The sequence below is a fragment of the Diabrotica undecimpunctata genome, chromosome 9 (genome assembly GCF_040954645.1).
Source record: "Diabrotica undecimpunctata isolate CICGRU chromosome 9, icDiaUnde3, whole genome shotgun sequence".
Taxonomy (NCBI): domain Eukaryota; kingdom Metazoa; phylum Arthropoda; class Insecta; order Coleoptera; family Chrysomelidae; genus Diabrotica; species Diabrotica undecimpunctata.
In genome coordinates, this window is record NC_092811.1 from 24,314,627 (window position 1) to 24,332,557 (window position 17,931).

General features: G+C 34.0%; 1 protein-coding gene across 1 annotated transcript in view; it reads right to left on the bottom strand.

Moving 5' to 3' along the window:
- Nucleotides 1-17,931, bottom strand: part of Edem2 (ER degradation enhancer, mannosidase alpha-like 2) — a 59,414-nt gene that overhangs the window by 4,346 nt on the left and 37,137 nt on the right. The window contains exons 3-9 of the mRNA XM_072542955.1: nt 12,297-12,449; nt 8,129-8,282; nt 7,355-7,547; nt 5,908-6,112; nt 5,583-5,838; nt 2,011-2,257; nt 1,063-1,328 (exon numbers count right to left, since the gene is read on the bottom strand). Coding sequence (XP_072399056.1) covers nt 1,063-1,328; nt 2,011-2,257; nt 5,583-5,838; nt 5,908-6,112; nt 7,355-7,547; nt 8,129-8,282; nt 12,297-12,449 — 1,474 coding nt within the window. The remainder of the gene's footprint in view (nt 1-1,062; nt 1,329-2,010; nt 2,258-5,582; nt 5,839-5,907; nt 6,113-7,354; nt 7,548-8,128; nt 8,283-12,296; nt 12,450-17,931) is intronic.

Genomic DNA, 17,931 nt, shown 5'->3' on the forward strand with positions numbered 1-17,931 from the left:
ACTGATTAGCTAATTAATCAAGGTCAGTACGTTGTAACAGTTCAGAATTCGCTACAGTGCTTAAAACTTAAAAAATCTGTATCATTTTTTAATTAAAGTGGGTTAAATAATTAACACTTTTTTGGGTATATTTCAAAATCCTTTTAAAATGTACTTTTCATTATATCCTGTCCTATTGTACTGCAAGCTAGAAAAATACTTCTTCGCAATTTATACGTATATTCCGTTATTAGAAATTTAATGAAAAATAATTTATAATTTTCTTTTATAACTATTATTTCGTTTGACATGCTACATTTTGCTCCAGCACTGGAGGAGGTAAACGAATCGAGCTTAGACAATGAAAGACAGATGAAACAACTTATTGCAAATGTTTTTACACGCACACGCCAAGAACGATGAAAACGATTATACATACCCTGTTCAAATTATTAGACTCACTTCAGTTTTTTGAACTTCAAGCGCCTTAAAAGTATCTTCACAGTGATACAGAGCTGCTGAATGGGTTGCATAAGAATTAGTGAATGACCATGCTACGTAATTAAGTTAGAAATGGTCAAACTTTTTGATTGAATTGTGAAAACTTGACATATATTATAGAATATGTTAAAAGTGTGCAGTACCTCGACTTTTTCCAACTTTAGTTTTTTACTTCACACTTTCGCTGTGGAACTTGATTTTCCGACTGTGCGGAATGAACTTTTTTGATAGCATACGAAATACTCAGATAACGCCAAAAGAAGTTCCTCTATTACAATAGCCTAGCAACTCACCAGACATGAACTCCATCGAAAATGTCTGAGAGTGCCTAAAAAGGAAATTGGCTGAGGAAGTAATAACAAACAAGATTTAGTTGATAAAGAGAATCATTTTTCATTTGATCCATAATGACCATTTAAAAGCAATATACAAAAAGGTTAATATGTACTATCATTTATGTAATCCTCTTATATATAGCTAGCATAGTTATAATTATAAATGATTATGAAACAAAAAAAAAACTAGAATTTGCTAAGTGTCTCTAATAATATCATCAGGGATTGTATAAAACATTGTACTTACTGCTGAAAACGTATGCAATAGTTGAACTCTCCCATCATTTAACGCTATGATATTTATACCCATATCTTTGATTATCTTCAAATGATTGAGGTTGGCCGCGGAGAATTCTGAGGCAGTGAGTCTTCTCTTTTGTGACCTTTTCGGGCACATTCCGTCCACCATATTTTGCAGAGGTTTTCTAAAGGATTCCGGAAACAAACGTAAGGTGTTCGGACACGTACGGTCGAATTCGAATCCATCTATATCCATGTCTACTGCTTTGCTTCCTAAAATTAAATTAAATTCATATATATTTGTGTAAATCATGTTGTCCTTGCCATTGCTAATTGTGTTTTTAAATTATTAATTTTTTGGAACCTCCTGGCAAGGCAAGCCATTTAACTTTATGTTGTCAGTTAACACATTTGTCCCCTTTTTGGTGGGACTACCCAATTAACACTACGTGTGATATTCACCACAAGAACTGGTTAAAGGGATGTAACAAGCTGCAATCCTAGCTGATACCACCACTAATGGGAACAGAGGACGGTTCATTTATACCGTCGATGGTGACGTGGTTTGGTGGAGGTTGACGTGGGGGTTAGCGCGGGAATTGGCGTGAACATTTTTGGCAGTAGGATTTTGATTGGCAGGTGGAACGGACGATATTTTCTTTATGAGAGGTCTCCATGTAGAAGGTAACCGCAAATCGTCCGCTCCACCCGCCAATCAAAATCCTGTCAGAAATTTTCGCGCCAATCTCCGCGTCAATCCCCACGCCAACCGGTGGTGGAGGACGGCTGTATTAAACCAAGTTTAAATGTGTTTATTTGCATAGTATTTTCGCCAAAACATTGATATACGTATTAAGAGTGTTCAATTTTTTGAGCAGTACATATTCTAGAAATAACTTTTATATAAATAACCACTCTTTGAAAATTAAAAATTTAACAATAAATATCTACTTACCATTAATAGTCCGCCCGGAGAGGGTGAGAGGTAGCAAATGACCTTCAGTCGTGAACAAAAACTCGTCCAAGTTTAAAATGAGATCGTCTTTGTTGGCGAACAACAAAAAGAGATACTTAAACGTTTCGGCTAGTACGAACGAATCCATTCTGTCCTCCTTCTTACCGGTTCTGACGTCGTTAACGGCGGCGTAACCACAAGGCACTCTGGCGTATTTCTGTAAGCTCTTTAAGACGTTTTTCCCTACCTAAAAGAAATATGTAACATATTAAAAACTGTTTGAACAATTTTTCTCCCATTACTCTTGAAAAGACTTCAATATGTTTGAACTTTGAGTTACGATCAATGTCAGCAATGACTTAAATATCAAATAATATATATATATATATATATATATATATATATATATATATATATATATATATATATATATATATATATATATATATATATATATATATATATATATATATAGAAAAGAAATTTTATCTTTGCAGATAAGTTAAATAGTAAACTCTCTTAAATATTGGGGAAATCTGCAAGAAAGACTCTAATGAGTATCAATTGTTTCGCCGAACGTTTTCGCCAAAGAGAATTAATTTGGCTTCTTCAGGGCTGAAAGAGAATAAATTATAATTAGCTACCATATATTATCTATTAAAACATTATTGATCTTACCGTAACTTAGAATTGTAGAGTTAGAATAAAAAATTTAAAATAAAATTAATTATAAAGGTAGGTTAGTTGTTAATGGATATATCAGTCAAGTTAGTTATCTGTGATGTTGTATTGTTCTTGGTATCTGATTTAAGTAAGTAACCTACCTTTATAATTAATTTTCATTAACTAAAAAAGATAACTTTCCCTTGCTTTTCTTAGATACATCTCAATAAGATATAATAATGCATGAACAATAGAATATAATTAAATAAAGAAAATCAAAATAATATTTCCCTATACTGGGATTTAATTTCATTCGTTTTCTACCAATGAACCTTAACGACATAAAGATTCATAAGAACTACTCAATTTGTCAGCGCTTGCGTTCTGGCTAAAACAGAACCTCACTTTTAAACTTTCTAAAAATCAAAAATTTAGTTATTGCCGACAATTCAAAGAATTACCTCCTTTTAAATGTAGTTACATTGGGTTTTTCGATTGACCTTGGGTATACCTTTGCGTGTTAAGTTCAAAGCTACCATACATTTCAAACCTTAAAAAAAAACTTTTTTTGCACATAGTAACAAAAAACACAACTATGTTACTAGCAAAGTTTTTTAATATTCTAACTCTACAATTCTAAGTTACGGTAAGATCAATAATGTTTTAATAGATAATATATGGTAGCTAATTATAATTTATTCTCTTTCAGCCCTGAAGAAGCCAAATTAATTCTCTTTGGCGAAAACGTTCGGCGAAACAATTGATACTCAGAGTCTTTCTTGCAGATTTCCCCAATATTTAAGAGTTTACTATATATATATATATATATATATATATATATATATATATATATATATATATATATATATATATATATATATATATATATATATATATACAACTTTTTATTGTCGGAAGGTAAGGGAACATGGAGGTGTTGTAATTTTTAGCGATAATAAAATCTATGCACGACCAGTTTGCTTAAATTATATATTCTATGAATATGAGGATGAATTTTGTGCATTAGAAATTATAGATATTAAAACTATTTTAGTAACAGTGTATAGAACCGGAAATGGGGATTTTAAAGTTTTTCTAGACCTATTTGAAAAGTTATTGGTGTTTTGACCAATTTCAATTTCAACATTGACTTAAAAAAGCATTTAAAAAAAGAATTTACTAGAATTACAACTAGATCAGCAACTTGTTTAAATAACATTTTAACAAACATAAGCAGTGAGATAGTTGGATTGATGATGAACTAATAGTAATACGAGAAAATCTTTCCACAGTCAAGATAATTGCTTATGTTACAAAATAGTGAGTATAAAAAGTTTACACAGAAATAAATTTCAAAATAAAAAAGTCTGTCCAAGTTCGATTACATCAAAAGATTTCATTAATTACTTTACTTCAGTAGCTGAACATATTAGAAGTTCTTTTAATTCCACAAATGAAAATGCAGCCATAGATTTTTTGAAAGATGTACATTCTCCTTACGACTCTTTATTTTTATTACCTGTTTAGTGATACTGAAATCAGGAATGTTTTGCATAGATTGAAAAATTCACACTGCACGGATTTTTATTTCTTAAACAAAAAAATAATTGCGGAAACAATCGATATAATTATTGACAAATTAATTATACTTTATAATAATTATATTACTGCGGGGATTTTCTCGGATGTATTAAAAGTAGCAAAAGTGCTACCAGTGTTCAAAAAGGAGCTTTAGATGAAATTGGAAATTATCGTCCCATCTCAATCATTCCCATTTTCGGCAAAATTTTTGAGAGTATTCTAAATGTTCGTTTGATAGAATATCTAGAAAAACATAAAATATTTCACTGTAATCAATATGGCTTTAAAAAAAGTGTAGCACTACACTAGCTATACAGAAAATTATGAGAGATATAGTTGATGGCTTGTAGGTAGGTCATTTTTGTGTCCTTGACATTGTGTGACTTTTACAAACAAAGGTAAGTTTAACATAAACTCCAACTTCCATGATCACGATACAAGATCTAAAGATGCTATTAGGCAACAACGTTTTAGGTTGACAAAGAGCATAAAAAATTCGACTGATGTTAGTTTGTATAACTTTTTGCCAGTTGAAGTAAGCAGTCTTCACACTTTTTGAAACATTGAATGACGATATTTGATGTTTTTATATTTTTATTTAGTGTGTTTGTCGTTTCTTAAATTGGTAATATTAAATATGTGTTTGTAATGTTTAAATTCGCAAAAATTTTATATGTATGTATGTAAAAATTTTCACTACTCCTTTGATTTGTCAAAAACAAAACTATATTTTTATATTGACTAAATAAATTCTATTCTATTCTATTAAGAGCAGGTCTTTGAATGATCCCTCATTGTTTTGGGTGATTAGTCACTCCGACAATTTGATTTCTTTAAAAAACCAATTTTGAAGAAAATAAAATAGTCTAACACACGTTCAAGCCTTTTGGTTACTTTTGCAACATATATAAGAGAGTCATTTGTCAGTAATGTAGTAAAAATTATAAACATGGTAGTTCAAAATCAAACCACATTTGAGTGTATGTTGTATATTTTAAATATTGTCAAAAATTCCGAAGCATATGGAACTCCTGCAAAATGAACTAAAACAAGAAAGTAATCACTGTAAAATTGTTAGTTTCAGTGTTACCAGTTATAGATAAGCACTATTTTTGAGTTATTATACACAAAATTTGTTAGTACATATTCAACACCGAATAACCAAGGGTTACATAAAGCCGAACAACTAGCCCAGGACATAGAAGGATGGAGAGAAATCGTGCAAAAACTGTAAAGGCCTGATGGTGTCACCACATTCCAAAAGGGATTAGGACTGAGGAGGAGGATTCAACACCGGTAAATAAAGGCTTTTTCTTAAACAATCTTACCTCTAAGTAGTATGGATCCCCGGTGGCGCTGTAAAGAAAATACGTAGACTCTAAAAACTCAGGTCGGAGAGGATGGTTGCCCCAATGGACTTGGAAATCGGTAGTGAAAGCTTCTGGAATGAACTTATGACGCTGCATCACTTGGTACAGCATTTCGTGGGTTTCCACGGCAGGCTTAATGTCTCCTTTAAGGACTTGAAGACCTGGCCAAAACGCCAGTAACGCGTCCATGTAGTTTCGGGAATTCGTATGAGGTCTAGAAGAAATACAAATTTATAACTAAGAAAGGCTGTCAAAGAAAAAAGTTTACAAAATTTCCACATACCTGTGCATATGTACATCCAAAAGCATTGGTCCCTGAGAAATATACTTCATGACAGCATTATAATGCCTGTTGAACCTATTAAGGTATTTGTTGTCTCCTAAGAGTATATACGCCTTTAAGCAGTATTCGTAGTAGGAATCTATACCAGCTCCAACGCCAGAATCTCTGCGAACCCAGTCGCCGGAATGGACGTTCAAAACGGTACCTGCAAAATGAGAATAAGTTACGTAAAAAAAAGATTACCAGGTATATGATACACTGAGTTTACCACATCCACATAACATATAGTAATGTCTGCCGGAGTCACTGGGCAGAATTAATTTCAAAATAGGACCTATAACCCCAAGAACCAACGTATCAGTCCTAGGCACCGGCCGATCAGTCTAATGGAACCAAGTATAGTTCATCTCAGATCAGGGATACTTCCTTAGCTTCATGGCACTGCAGCATTTTTCTTTTACCTGTATAAGGTTTTATACTATCCTACAAAATCTTCGAAGAAAAACACTTTAGTGTATCTTCAGATAAAATAAATATACAATTGTTTATTTACATAACCAACTTGTCTTGGGCAAACGGCGTCCTTTTTAAATCTGTAAATTCTGTAAATCATAAGTTGTTATAAGCACTTAGTGATTTGCGTTGTTTTAGAATTTTGAACGAGAATAAGCAGAATAATTGTCGTTTACATTGAGAAATGCCTCTGCCAGATACCTCTAAGCGGAATCCAATCGTCTCGTAAAGTGGAATTCATGAGAGCCGGGATGCGGCTCGAGATTCAAGGTTGGGAGAGTTATCATCGCAGAGAAGAATTTTTTAAAATTATTCCCGGTTGAGATCTTGAAGAGGTAGGAGATCTGGCGTTTCGCCAGGTACTCCCAGTTCTTGGAAATTCTTCATTAGACTTTAATTTCAAGCAAAACTTCCCCTTGAGTTAACTTTTATGTTACCCACAGTAGTACCCAACATCTGGGCATTCTTTCTTTCCTTCCAGGTTTAATTTACGTATCTTATAATCCAGTTGTCTGATCGCCATTCCACCCGACATTCTTCCGGATCGTATGGGTTTCTGAATTGTTTCTATATTATGAATCACGTCTTTTTACCTTTTTTGTGGATGTTTCTGAGCTTCTTTGTATTAATTTTAGCTAGTCAAACTAACTTGGCTTGTTATTTTTATTACAGATACAACAGACTTTTTTAAATTTCTATATAGTTTATTCTTGTTATATTCTTACGGACTTTTAAAAGCAAACTTGCGATGAAGCCTAGGACCGAAAATTATTAAGTTTTATACTTATTTTTTAAAACCTTCACATAAAATTGAAGTAATTTTTAAATAAAATGATTTAGTCAAAAAGTCGTTCAGCTAAACGCATCTATTATCTACCCGACGAACACTCGCAGCTTGTTTAATTAATTTATTATGATTGCGTGTTGAGCTTACCCATGAGATCAGAGCTACGATGGCGCATCTTCCACAACTCATCCATAGCTTTTTGGGCTTTCATTTCGAATATGGGTTCTCCGGTCAACCGTGAAAGTGCAGCCATCTCTAATATCATGGATCCCGCGCAAGCAGTGCATGTTTCCCTAGCGGATTCCAATCGATCACTTTTCAATCCGTATTTCATGTTTACCTAAAAAAAGGATACCTAAATAATAAACAGCATTAAAGAACTCAAAGATACCATATGAAAAGTTATTTATACTTGACTCCAAACTTACTAGGCGAGCGGTTTACCCCTGAAAAAAAGCTTAAGTTCAAATGTATTTTTTTTTTAATTTTTCCAAGCGGATCGGAAATTGTTATTATCACGTAACATAAAAAATCGCTTCGGAAATTTTGGGCACATCTCATGATATAATAATGACACTATTTGTTCTAATTTCCATTTTATTTCAGTTAGTAGGATTCATTTTCTTTGTTATTTCTGACTTCATTATCCCCCATTTCTAATAACGGATCTGTAGACTCACGTCCTAAAGTTCGCCGTTGTATTGTTCAAAACACCTGAGGGTTGGCTTGCAAAGCGAACATACTTGGACCTGGAATTATTCTTTTATATTTTAGTTCCAAGACTAAACTGTTCTTTTCCAGCAATTCATTTCATTACGTATAGTTATTATTCACAGTAGATTAGAACAACAGGAGGCATAGATAAACACAGAACATATAAATTTAAAGTAAGATAATCTGCGGGTATTATTTGTTACTTACCCTAGAATGAGGAATTCCGGTAGTTGTATTAAAAGCTGGTAACAAACGGTATCCAACATCTTTGGCCATGTTTAAGAGTTCCCCTTTATACCAAGGCATTATCCCATCTCTTTGTTGCAAATATTCCGACAGGATGTGTGCTGACAGTAATCCGCTAAAAATAAAGAACCCAACTTTAAAAGATAGTGGTGGACTCTCGATAAAAAAGAAATCGCCAGTGAGTCTCTGAAAATTGTGAGAGATTTGTATCAGGAAAACAACTAGTATTAAAAGAGATGATCGATGATGATGATCATGATAAATTTCGTGTACATTAGGGCTAGTTTGCTTAAGATTTCTTGAAACTTATAAATGAAGAAAGCTTAAAAATCCTACCCAAATTATTAACATCATCCATTAAAATGAAAATTGTTTCCAATGAAACTGAATAAAAAAAATGATATAAAACTGCCACAAGTCCAGCTATGATGTGTGAAATTGAACCTTTGGTAGTTAAAAAGTTATATCGCATGAGGCTGGAATGAGACTTCTTAGATAGATGAGTAGAGTGACAAAAAAGATGATATTTAAAAAGGTTAACATTAAGAATGTGGAGAAGTCTGGGGTTGACATTAATTGATGACAACATAAGAGAGCATAGATAAAGATGGTTACATAAGGTTCAACGTTATGAAATATTAGAAAATATACCCAGAAGTATTGGTGGTAGATGCTTGTAGAGGATATGTCTGTAAAGATGATCGGTATTGACGATTTCAAATAGAAACTTATCGATAAAGAAAATTAGTGCAAAGGAACTTCGCACTAATTTAAAAAAAAATTAATAGAATTCAGATACGGCAACATCGAAGAAATATAGATAGACAATAGAAGAAAGAAGCCCCTGAAGAGAAAGAACATATAACAAATAAACAGTACTATTATGAAATAAATGAACCAACAAAAAGAATAATTGAAGAAAAAAAGGAACTAATATACAGAAAATGGCTGACTACAAACAACGATGAAGTTTATAAAGAATATAGAGAAAAAGATAGAGAAGTGAAAAAACAAATAACACAACAAAAGAATGAAGAATGGGAAAGAACCTGCTTAAATATTGAAACATACATAGGAGGTACAAGAATTTCGGAGTCATGGAAAGTACTAAGAGGATTGAAACTCAAAAGAACAAATTAAATTGGGAAATATACAGGACAAAGAATGGAAGGACTATTACAAGGAACTGTTAACAGAACAAAGACCACAATTCATTGGAAAAGAAAACAGGCGAAGACGAAGCAGATTCCCACAAGAAATAGAAATAACAGATACGGAAATGAGAACGGCCATAAAGGCAATCAAAAATAAAAAAAGCACCGGGACCTGGAGGCATCTCACCTGAACTTATAAAGTACGGCTCAAAAAAATTACACCGGATGATAAAATGGATATTTCAGAAAGCCATAAATGGAGAACAGCTCCCAAAGGAATGGACGGAGGCATATATGACATCTATATTTAAGAAAGGAGATATAAAACGATGCGAAAACTACGGAGGAATAAACGTAATATCATCAATAGGAAGATTATATGGGAAGATACTGCGAGAAAAGATAGAGCAGGCGATAAAAGGCAAAATGGGAGAGGATCAGGCAGGATTCACGGCAGGAAGATCATGCATAGACCACATATACACACTGGAACAACTGTTGAGAAAGAAAAAAGTAAAAAATAGAGGTGTACATTTGGCATTTGTGGACCTGAGAAAGTAGAAAAAGTAGAGACATATAAATATCTGGGAACCTGGGTTGATGACAAAAATGACCAAAGCAGAGAAATCAAAGTCCGAATTGAAATGGCAAGGCAAGCATTTGTGAAAATGAAGACAATGCTTACCAACAGAGACCTTCAGTTGCATCTCAGATAGAGGGCTCTAAGATGTTACATATTTTCTATCTTACTATACGGAATGGAAGCTTGGACATTGAAGAAACAACACATAAGAAAAATAGAAGCGTTCGAAATGGGGTGTTACAGAAGAATATTAAAAATTCAGTGGGTTCAAAGGATTACCAATGCTGAGGTACTACGACGTCTAAATAAGGAGTTAGAAATTATGAACAGCATAAAAAGAAGAAAACTAGAGTATTTGGGTCACATAACCAGAGGAGAAAAATATGAGCTGCTAAGAATTATTATGCAAGGAAGGATCCAAGGAAGAAGAAGCATAGGAAGAAGACGCATCTCCTGGCTGAAGAACCTTCTTCTTCTTCTTAAGGTGTCATGCATTTCTGCGTAGGCGTCCACCGTACATCGTCTTGTCAGGTGAGATGTTAAATATTCTGGATTAAATAATTCTGTTTTTAGCAGCATTGCGAAGCATTTCATAGCTGTGGATTCCTGTCCATTGTCGAATATTGCGCAGCCATGACATTTTTTTACGAGACCTCTCCTACCCTCTATTTTCCCTTCTAGTATCAGTTGCTGAAAAGTGTATCGTTCTCCTCGTATAATGTGCCCCAAGTATGCAGTCTTCTTACTTTTTACATAATTAAAAAGTTCCCTATCCTGTAAGCCCGCTCTTCTGAGTACTTCCTCATTTCTGACCCTGTCCGTCCATGATATTCTGAGCATTCGACGCAGGCACCACATTTCGAACACTTCAAGTTTGTTAATGGAACTGGCCTTTAACGTCCATGCTTCCATTCCGTACAGAAGAACAGGCCACACGTAACACTTAAGCATCTTGTATCGGAGGTTGAAGTCCAATTTGCGATCAGTCAGAAACTTACGAAGCCTCAAAAAAGCATTTCTGGCTTGTTCAACTCTGCTCTTTATTTCATTCTCGGGGTCCCAACCCTCATTCAGCAAACATCCCAAGTATTTGAATTGCCTGACTTGTTCGATTTCTTCTCCAGAGACATATATCTTTGCGTTGGGGTAATCATTTCTACTTATAATCATTGAAGAACCTTAGAGAATGGTTTAACTGTAGTTCACTACAACTTTTCAGAGCAGCAGCCAACAAAGTGACCATAGCCGTTATGATATCCAACCTCCGATAGGAGATGGAACTTTAAGAAGAAGAAGGTCCTGAGAAAGGACTCGGTACCAAGGCCAGAACTATGGGATTGAATGGACAAATTAGAAATACAGACGGAACTCATACCAGCTACAAAAGCTCTGTATAAAGAAAATAAAGTGTCCATTAAAATGGGACTCCACCACAACAAAAGGGCTCCTGCAGGGTTGTTCTACATCTCAAACCCTATTCAAAATATACTTAAAGAAAGCCTTGACTATATGGAAAAGAAAATGCGAAGGCATGGGAGCACCGGTACGAAACGAATACCTATATACGCTAAGCTTTGCAGACGATTAAGTAGTGATTGCACAAGACCAAGAAGACCTCAGTTACATGATGAAGAAACTACAAGAAGAATATACCAAGACTGGCCTAGATTTTAACCTCGTGAAAACAGAGTACCTATCTACAAGTGAAGAAAACAGAAGATCTACAGATTGACGACAACGTAACAATCAAAGGAAAGGATAAATTCAAATACTTGGGGTTTATAATGACGAAAAAGGCAACAACAGAGGAAGACATTAAGATTAGGACAAACAAGAACAAAAATCCGACAACTTAACTCAGTATGGTGGAATGGACACCTAAATATGAAGACAAAATCACAGATTTATAAAACATTAGTCCGAACTATAACTATATATAACTAAGATGCCGCAGAGTAACAAGAATGGATAGAAGTAATGACGAAATAAAGCAAAGAACATCAATAGAAACAGACATACTAACATATTTAGAACAAAAAAGACTAAAGTGGTATGGACATTTAAGAAGAACTAGCGACAGCAGATGGATAAAGAGAATAACCGAATGGAGCTCCATAGGAAGGAGAAAAAGAGGACGACCCCGAAGATCCTGGAGAAACGAAGTAGACGACGCCATGAGTAAGAGAGGCCTAAACGATGGAGAATGGGACAACAGAGAGAGATGGAAACGGTTGAGCGAGGGAAGGCAGTAAATACTGTAGAATCCCTGAATATATATATATATATATATATATATATATATATATATATATATATATATAAATAAATTGATGATGATTTTTATTTTTTGTATTATCTACATCTACATAAATTTTAAATGTGTTTTACTTACCCAACGACTCTAATGTTGGTTTCAAAAACTGAAACAACGACGTCGTTATCAAAATTAACATCTTTGATGATCAATTTGACAGCGTGTTCGAATTCTTCGAGATCTCCAAAAATAGCAAGAGTATCTAATGTGTCGATTAAAGTTAACGAAAAACTGAAACAAAAAAAAATATTAAACTATTAAAGATATATTATTATTTAAAGTAAAATATTTATGTACGTATTAAATAATCTTGTGCTATAATTTTCTCTTATGCACTGAAAGGCAGCACAAATTTATAAGTTAAGAATTTTAATTTAATAAATAAGTGGATTCTTTACAATTGTTAAAAACACTTAACGATTTTGCCTTATTTTGCAGTTTTGGAAGCGACAAATTAATTTTACAACTTCTAGAAATCGCTATTTTTTATATTTTAAAAGATAGTTTTTTTATTTTACCTCAGAAATTAAGCTTTTTAATGGTAAGCAGGAAAAATGGTAAAATTACACTAGATTGTTAAAAATTAAAAAAGATGCCGAAATATAATACCCAAAAAAATTTTCAGATACGTGGATTTGTCACAGTCTCGAACAGGGTCTTTTTTTGCTTATTTTCCTGTAGTACTTACAATAACTTCTGTAGTTGTGGAAAGATTTTTGTACTTCAGGTATACCGATAGGAGACATAACTTCTTACAGAAAAATTCTAGCACCTTTCAAGATAAACACTTGCCGGTATTTTAACATCGCATTACTCATTGTATAATAATTGAGAAAAATTGAGAAATTGTTCTTATACAGGGTGTTTCAAAAAAGGTAACCCCGTCTCTAGGGTAGGTAAAAAACTGAAAAATAATTGGGGTTTGCTTAGTAAAAAATTTTTGTAACGCCATCCGTTTTCAAGATACAGGGCGTTGAAGAAAAAAAAATTTACGCATTTTTTACGATTTTGCCGAAACTACTGGCAACATTGTAATGAAATTTTATACGAATATGTTTGGAAGCTGTTACATCCCATGAATTTGTTTTTATATCTGATTCTCATAGAGGGCGCTAGTTACGCGGATCGTACTAAGTATTAGTCAATATAACTTTTTTAAGAGTATAATTATTATTCAAAATTTCAAGTAAACTTAAACATCATTCAATTTTACACGAAAAAGGTACTCTTGGTAAAACTCGATATTGTGTACCGTTTTCGGAATATTTTGATTTGAAAATTATGAAGTAATAATTGATGCTGGTAGTAATGATAAAGTTCTAATAGGTATACCTCTATTTTCTGCAAGTGTGCCATGAAAATCTGTATTGATTGTTATGACGATAAATCAACAATAATTAGAGTTTTGAAACCTTGTTATTTGTAAAATCAAATCAAAATGTACTCAAATGTTAAATACACCGACATGTTATTAACCTTAGGCGAATGTTTAGGATGTTCTAGTGCAGCTGTGATACGTTATGCAGAAACTTACCAAGTAAAAAAACATTAGAGCCGTTGAACGACGTTGTCGAGAAACTGGGAATGTGAGACCAAATAAAATAAATTCTGGTAGACCAAGAACAACAAAAACAATTAATAAAGAAAATAATATTTTAAATTTACTTGATCAAGATTTAACAGTTAGCGTAAGGAATATAGCAAGACAAACAAATACTTCTTCTTCAAGTACTTGGCGGATACTGAAAGAACAGCAATTACATCCTTATCATTACAGACAAGTCCAAGAGCTCTTGCCAGATGATCTACCGGTTCGAGTGGATTTTTGTGAAACATTGCAACAAAGGACAGTCCACAATCCAATTTTTTTAAAATGCATTATTTTTACGGACGAGGCCACCTTTACGCGACAAGGTATGTTTAACTCCCATAATGCACACTACTGGTGTGATGAGAATTAACGAGTCAAAAGGGTATCACATTCTTCTTCTTCTTCTGGTTCCTATCCGTTTCGGATGTTGGAAATCATATTGGCAATCATGATCTTGCTCGCTGCGGCTCGAAACAGCTCCGTTGAGGTTTTCTTAAACCATGTTCTTAAATTCCGCAGCCATGATATTCTCCTTCTACCGGGTCCTCGCTTACCTTTGACTTTACCTTGCAATATAGACTGCAGCAGGGAGTAACGGTGCTGATTTCTCATAACGTGTCCCAGATATTGCAATTTTATGCGTTTGATCGTAAACACAATCTCTGGTTCCTTCTTCATTTTTTCTAGAACTTCCTTGTTCGTGATCCTTGCTGTCCATGATATTCTCAGCATTCTTCTATAAAGCCACATCTCAAATGCTTCAAGTTTTTTAATAGTGGTGTCTGTAAGCGTCCATTCCTCCACCCCGTACAACAACACAGAGAAAACATAGCATCTCAAATGTCTCATTTTTGTATCTAGGGATATGTTGTGACTTTTGAAGATGGCGCTCATTTTGTTAAAGACCGTTCTTGCCTTTCCTACGCGGCACTTTATTTCCTGTACATTGCTCCACTGCTCGTTTATAATAGTTCCCAGGTAGCAATACTGTTTTACTCGCTCTATCTGCGTCCCATTAATGTATAGATGAGCCCCATTTATATTCTCCTTGCTGATAATCATTTGTTTCGTTTTGTGGGTATCACATTACCAACACTCATTTAAAGTTAATGTTTGGGCAGCAACTTTAGGTAACAAATTAATAGGTTATCATATTCTACCTGGAAATTTAAATGGTGATATGTATCTTGATTTTTTAAACAATTCCTTTTTCGAGATATTAGAAGATTTAACGCTAAACGAGCGAAGATCTTTATTTTTTATGCACGATGGAGCTCCACCACACTTTGATAGAAGGTGTCGTAATTGGTTGAGTAATAATTTTCCGAATCAATGGATTGGTAGAGGTGCAGAAGCTCCGATTCATTGGCCTCCTCGGTCATGCGATTTTAACCCTTGGACTACGCAGTTTGGTCGTATATTAAGGAAAAAGTCTATGCTACAGAGGTAAATTCACGCCAAGACTTGGAAGAAAGAATTCAAAGTCAATTTAATGACATCATAGCTGATCCCCTACCGTTTAGAAGGTTAATGGAATCTTTAGAAAAAAGAATAGACTTGTGTATTCGCGAAAACGGAGGGCATTTTGAACACTTACTGTAATTGAATTTTATTTTATGTTCTTAGTCATTAATTTAATTTTCTTCTTGTGAGTTTTGTTTAATTACTAACTATTTTATACCAGCATCAATTATTACTTCATAATTTTCAAATCAAAATATTCCGAAAACGGTAAACAGTATCGAGTTTTACCAAGAGTACCTTTTTCGTGTAAAATTGAATGATGTTTAAGTTTACTTGAAATTTTGATTAATAATTATACTCTTAAAAAAGTTATATTGACTAATACTTAGTACGATCCGTGTAACTAGCGCCCTCTATGAGAATCAGATATAAAAACAAATTCATGGGATGTATCAGCTTCCAAAACATATTGGTATAAAATTTCATTACAATGTTGCCAGTAGTTTCGGAAAAATCGTAAAAAATGCGTAAAATTGTTTTTCTTCAACGCCCTGTATCTTGAAAACGGATGGCGTTACAAAAATTTTTTACTAAGCAAACCCAATTATTTTTCAGTTTTTTACCTACCCTAGAGACGGGGTTACCTTTTTTTGAAACACCCTGTATAAGTGCTATTTTGACCCTACCGCCATGTTGGTAATCAGATCTTTAATCATAACATAAATAAAAAAGTAACTTGAGCTAATAAAAAATATATTAATTTTTACCAGTCTCTGAGACGGACAGTTATGGATTACGTGATACGAACTGTAACATTATTAATTATCGATTGAGAAAAAAGGAAAAAGTAGGATTCACTGAATATAATCTTTAGGAATCTAGCCAAGTTGGCACGTGAATAAACACGTTATTAAATAAATTTCATATCGAAGTCATTAAACGCACATCCCTATGATCATTTTACAAAAGGAAATATGCAATTACAATAGAAATCGTGGCTTGCATTTTATTACCACTCGAAATCTACGTCACATCCCGTTAATTTTTTTCGTGATATGAATATTCTATTTTGAAATATGAAACTGCGAGGGATGTATATACAGACGATATATTTTACCTGACAAAACAAATTTATTTATACTTTAACAACATACATATATTGTTGCAAGAAATTAATGCATCAGCAAACAATGGATAAAAAATTTTGTACTTGGCAACAATAACAAACATTTACATCGGATTCATAAACAATGATATTTTCAATATGTTTGAACCGGTGCAGATCCTATTTTTATCCGGTATTTGCTTCATAGTCCAGTCGTCAGAGATTTGACCTCTAAAAATCATACGAACAAACTGAATTTTGCTGAGAATGTCAATATTGTGATTGGGAAAGGTGCAATAAGTTTCCCGGGCTTTCCCCTAAAAACAACCCTCGCAGGGGAAAAAGGGAAAGCATCGATTTATAAATAATCATACAAAAATGTATGAATACCCTTTTTGTGTAGCGTGAACCGTTCTCTCAGAAATAACGCTTGAAGCGACCGGCGATTTTAAATGCCAGTTAAGCGGCCCACAAATTGCATTGTTGCTCGACAGTTTTGTTCGACGACAAAGTCTGTTGGAAAAAAAATGTCGAATACGAGTTGCACACACACACTCACTTCAGTTTTGCTTAGTTTTATTTAGTAGTTTGTCCGAATATTTATTTGTGTGCAGTAGCGGCGGCGTTTATCAGAAAATCAAACAAAAAACGTAAACGACGAACAAAATGGGCGAAAAAATGGTTATTGAGAAAACAGTTTTCTCATGTAAACTTTAAAGGAATTAAAATTGGAACGTTGTGATTGGTTTAAATATTTGAGAATGTTTTACGAAACATATTGCACTATTTTAAACAAAATACGCAATTAAGAAGAGCTATTACACCTCATGAGCGACTTTACGATTCCTCGTTACCGGCAGATGTTACGAAGATTTTCGGTAATCATTTTACCTCAAGCTTTGGGTCAGATTATACCAGAGACCTGTAACACAATTTATGCTGTATTAAAGAAATAATATTTAAAGGTAAAGAAAACATTTGTTGTCTAAATTATTTTAACCGATTAATAAATAACTCGGTGTGTAAAGGGGGTAGTGAGGGGCAATACATGATGCCGTATCCTCTTGGCATCACTTAGCCTATCCGACTCAATTCCTATCTTCACCTCCAAGGCGGTACACGCCGGTAACCTGAGCAACCCCACTGGACATTGGATAACCAACCCCCAGTGGAAGGTGGGGTCAGGGCTGACGAAGAAGGGAGTCTTGGTCCTCCGACGAATAGGGGGTTGGGCTGAAGGTTAACTACCTTTTCCTAGAAAAACTATGAGTTATGAATGTTTAAGGAAGAAAAGCCGGACTGATCAAACGACGACGACTGTGAGAGAAAAAGGAACACGATTTGAGGGTTGCGACATGGAATATTCGAACCTTATATAGATTGGGAGCTCTCCTAAATCTCCTAAGTGAACTAGACAGATACAAAATAATACAAAATAGACATAACTGCCATACAAGAAATGAGGTGGGTTGGAAACAATGTAATGGAAAAAAGAGGCCATACGATTTTCTACAGCTGCGATTCTAAAGATCACGTCTTGGGCACAGGATTCA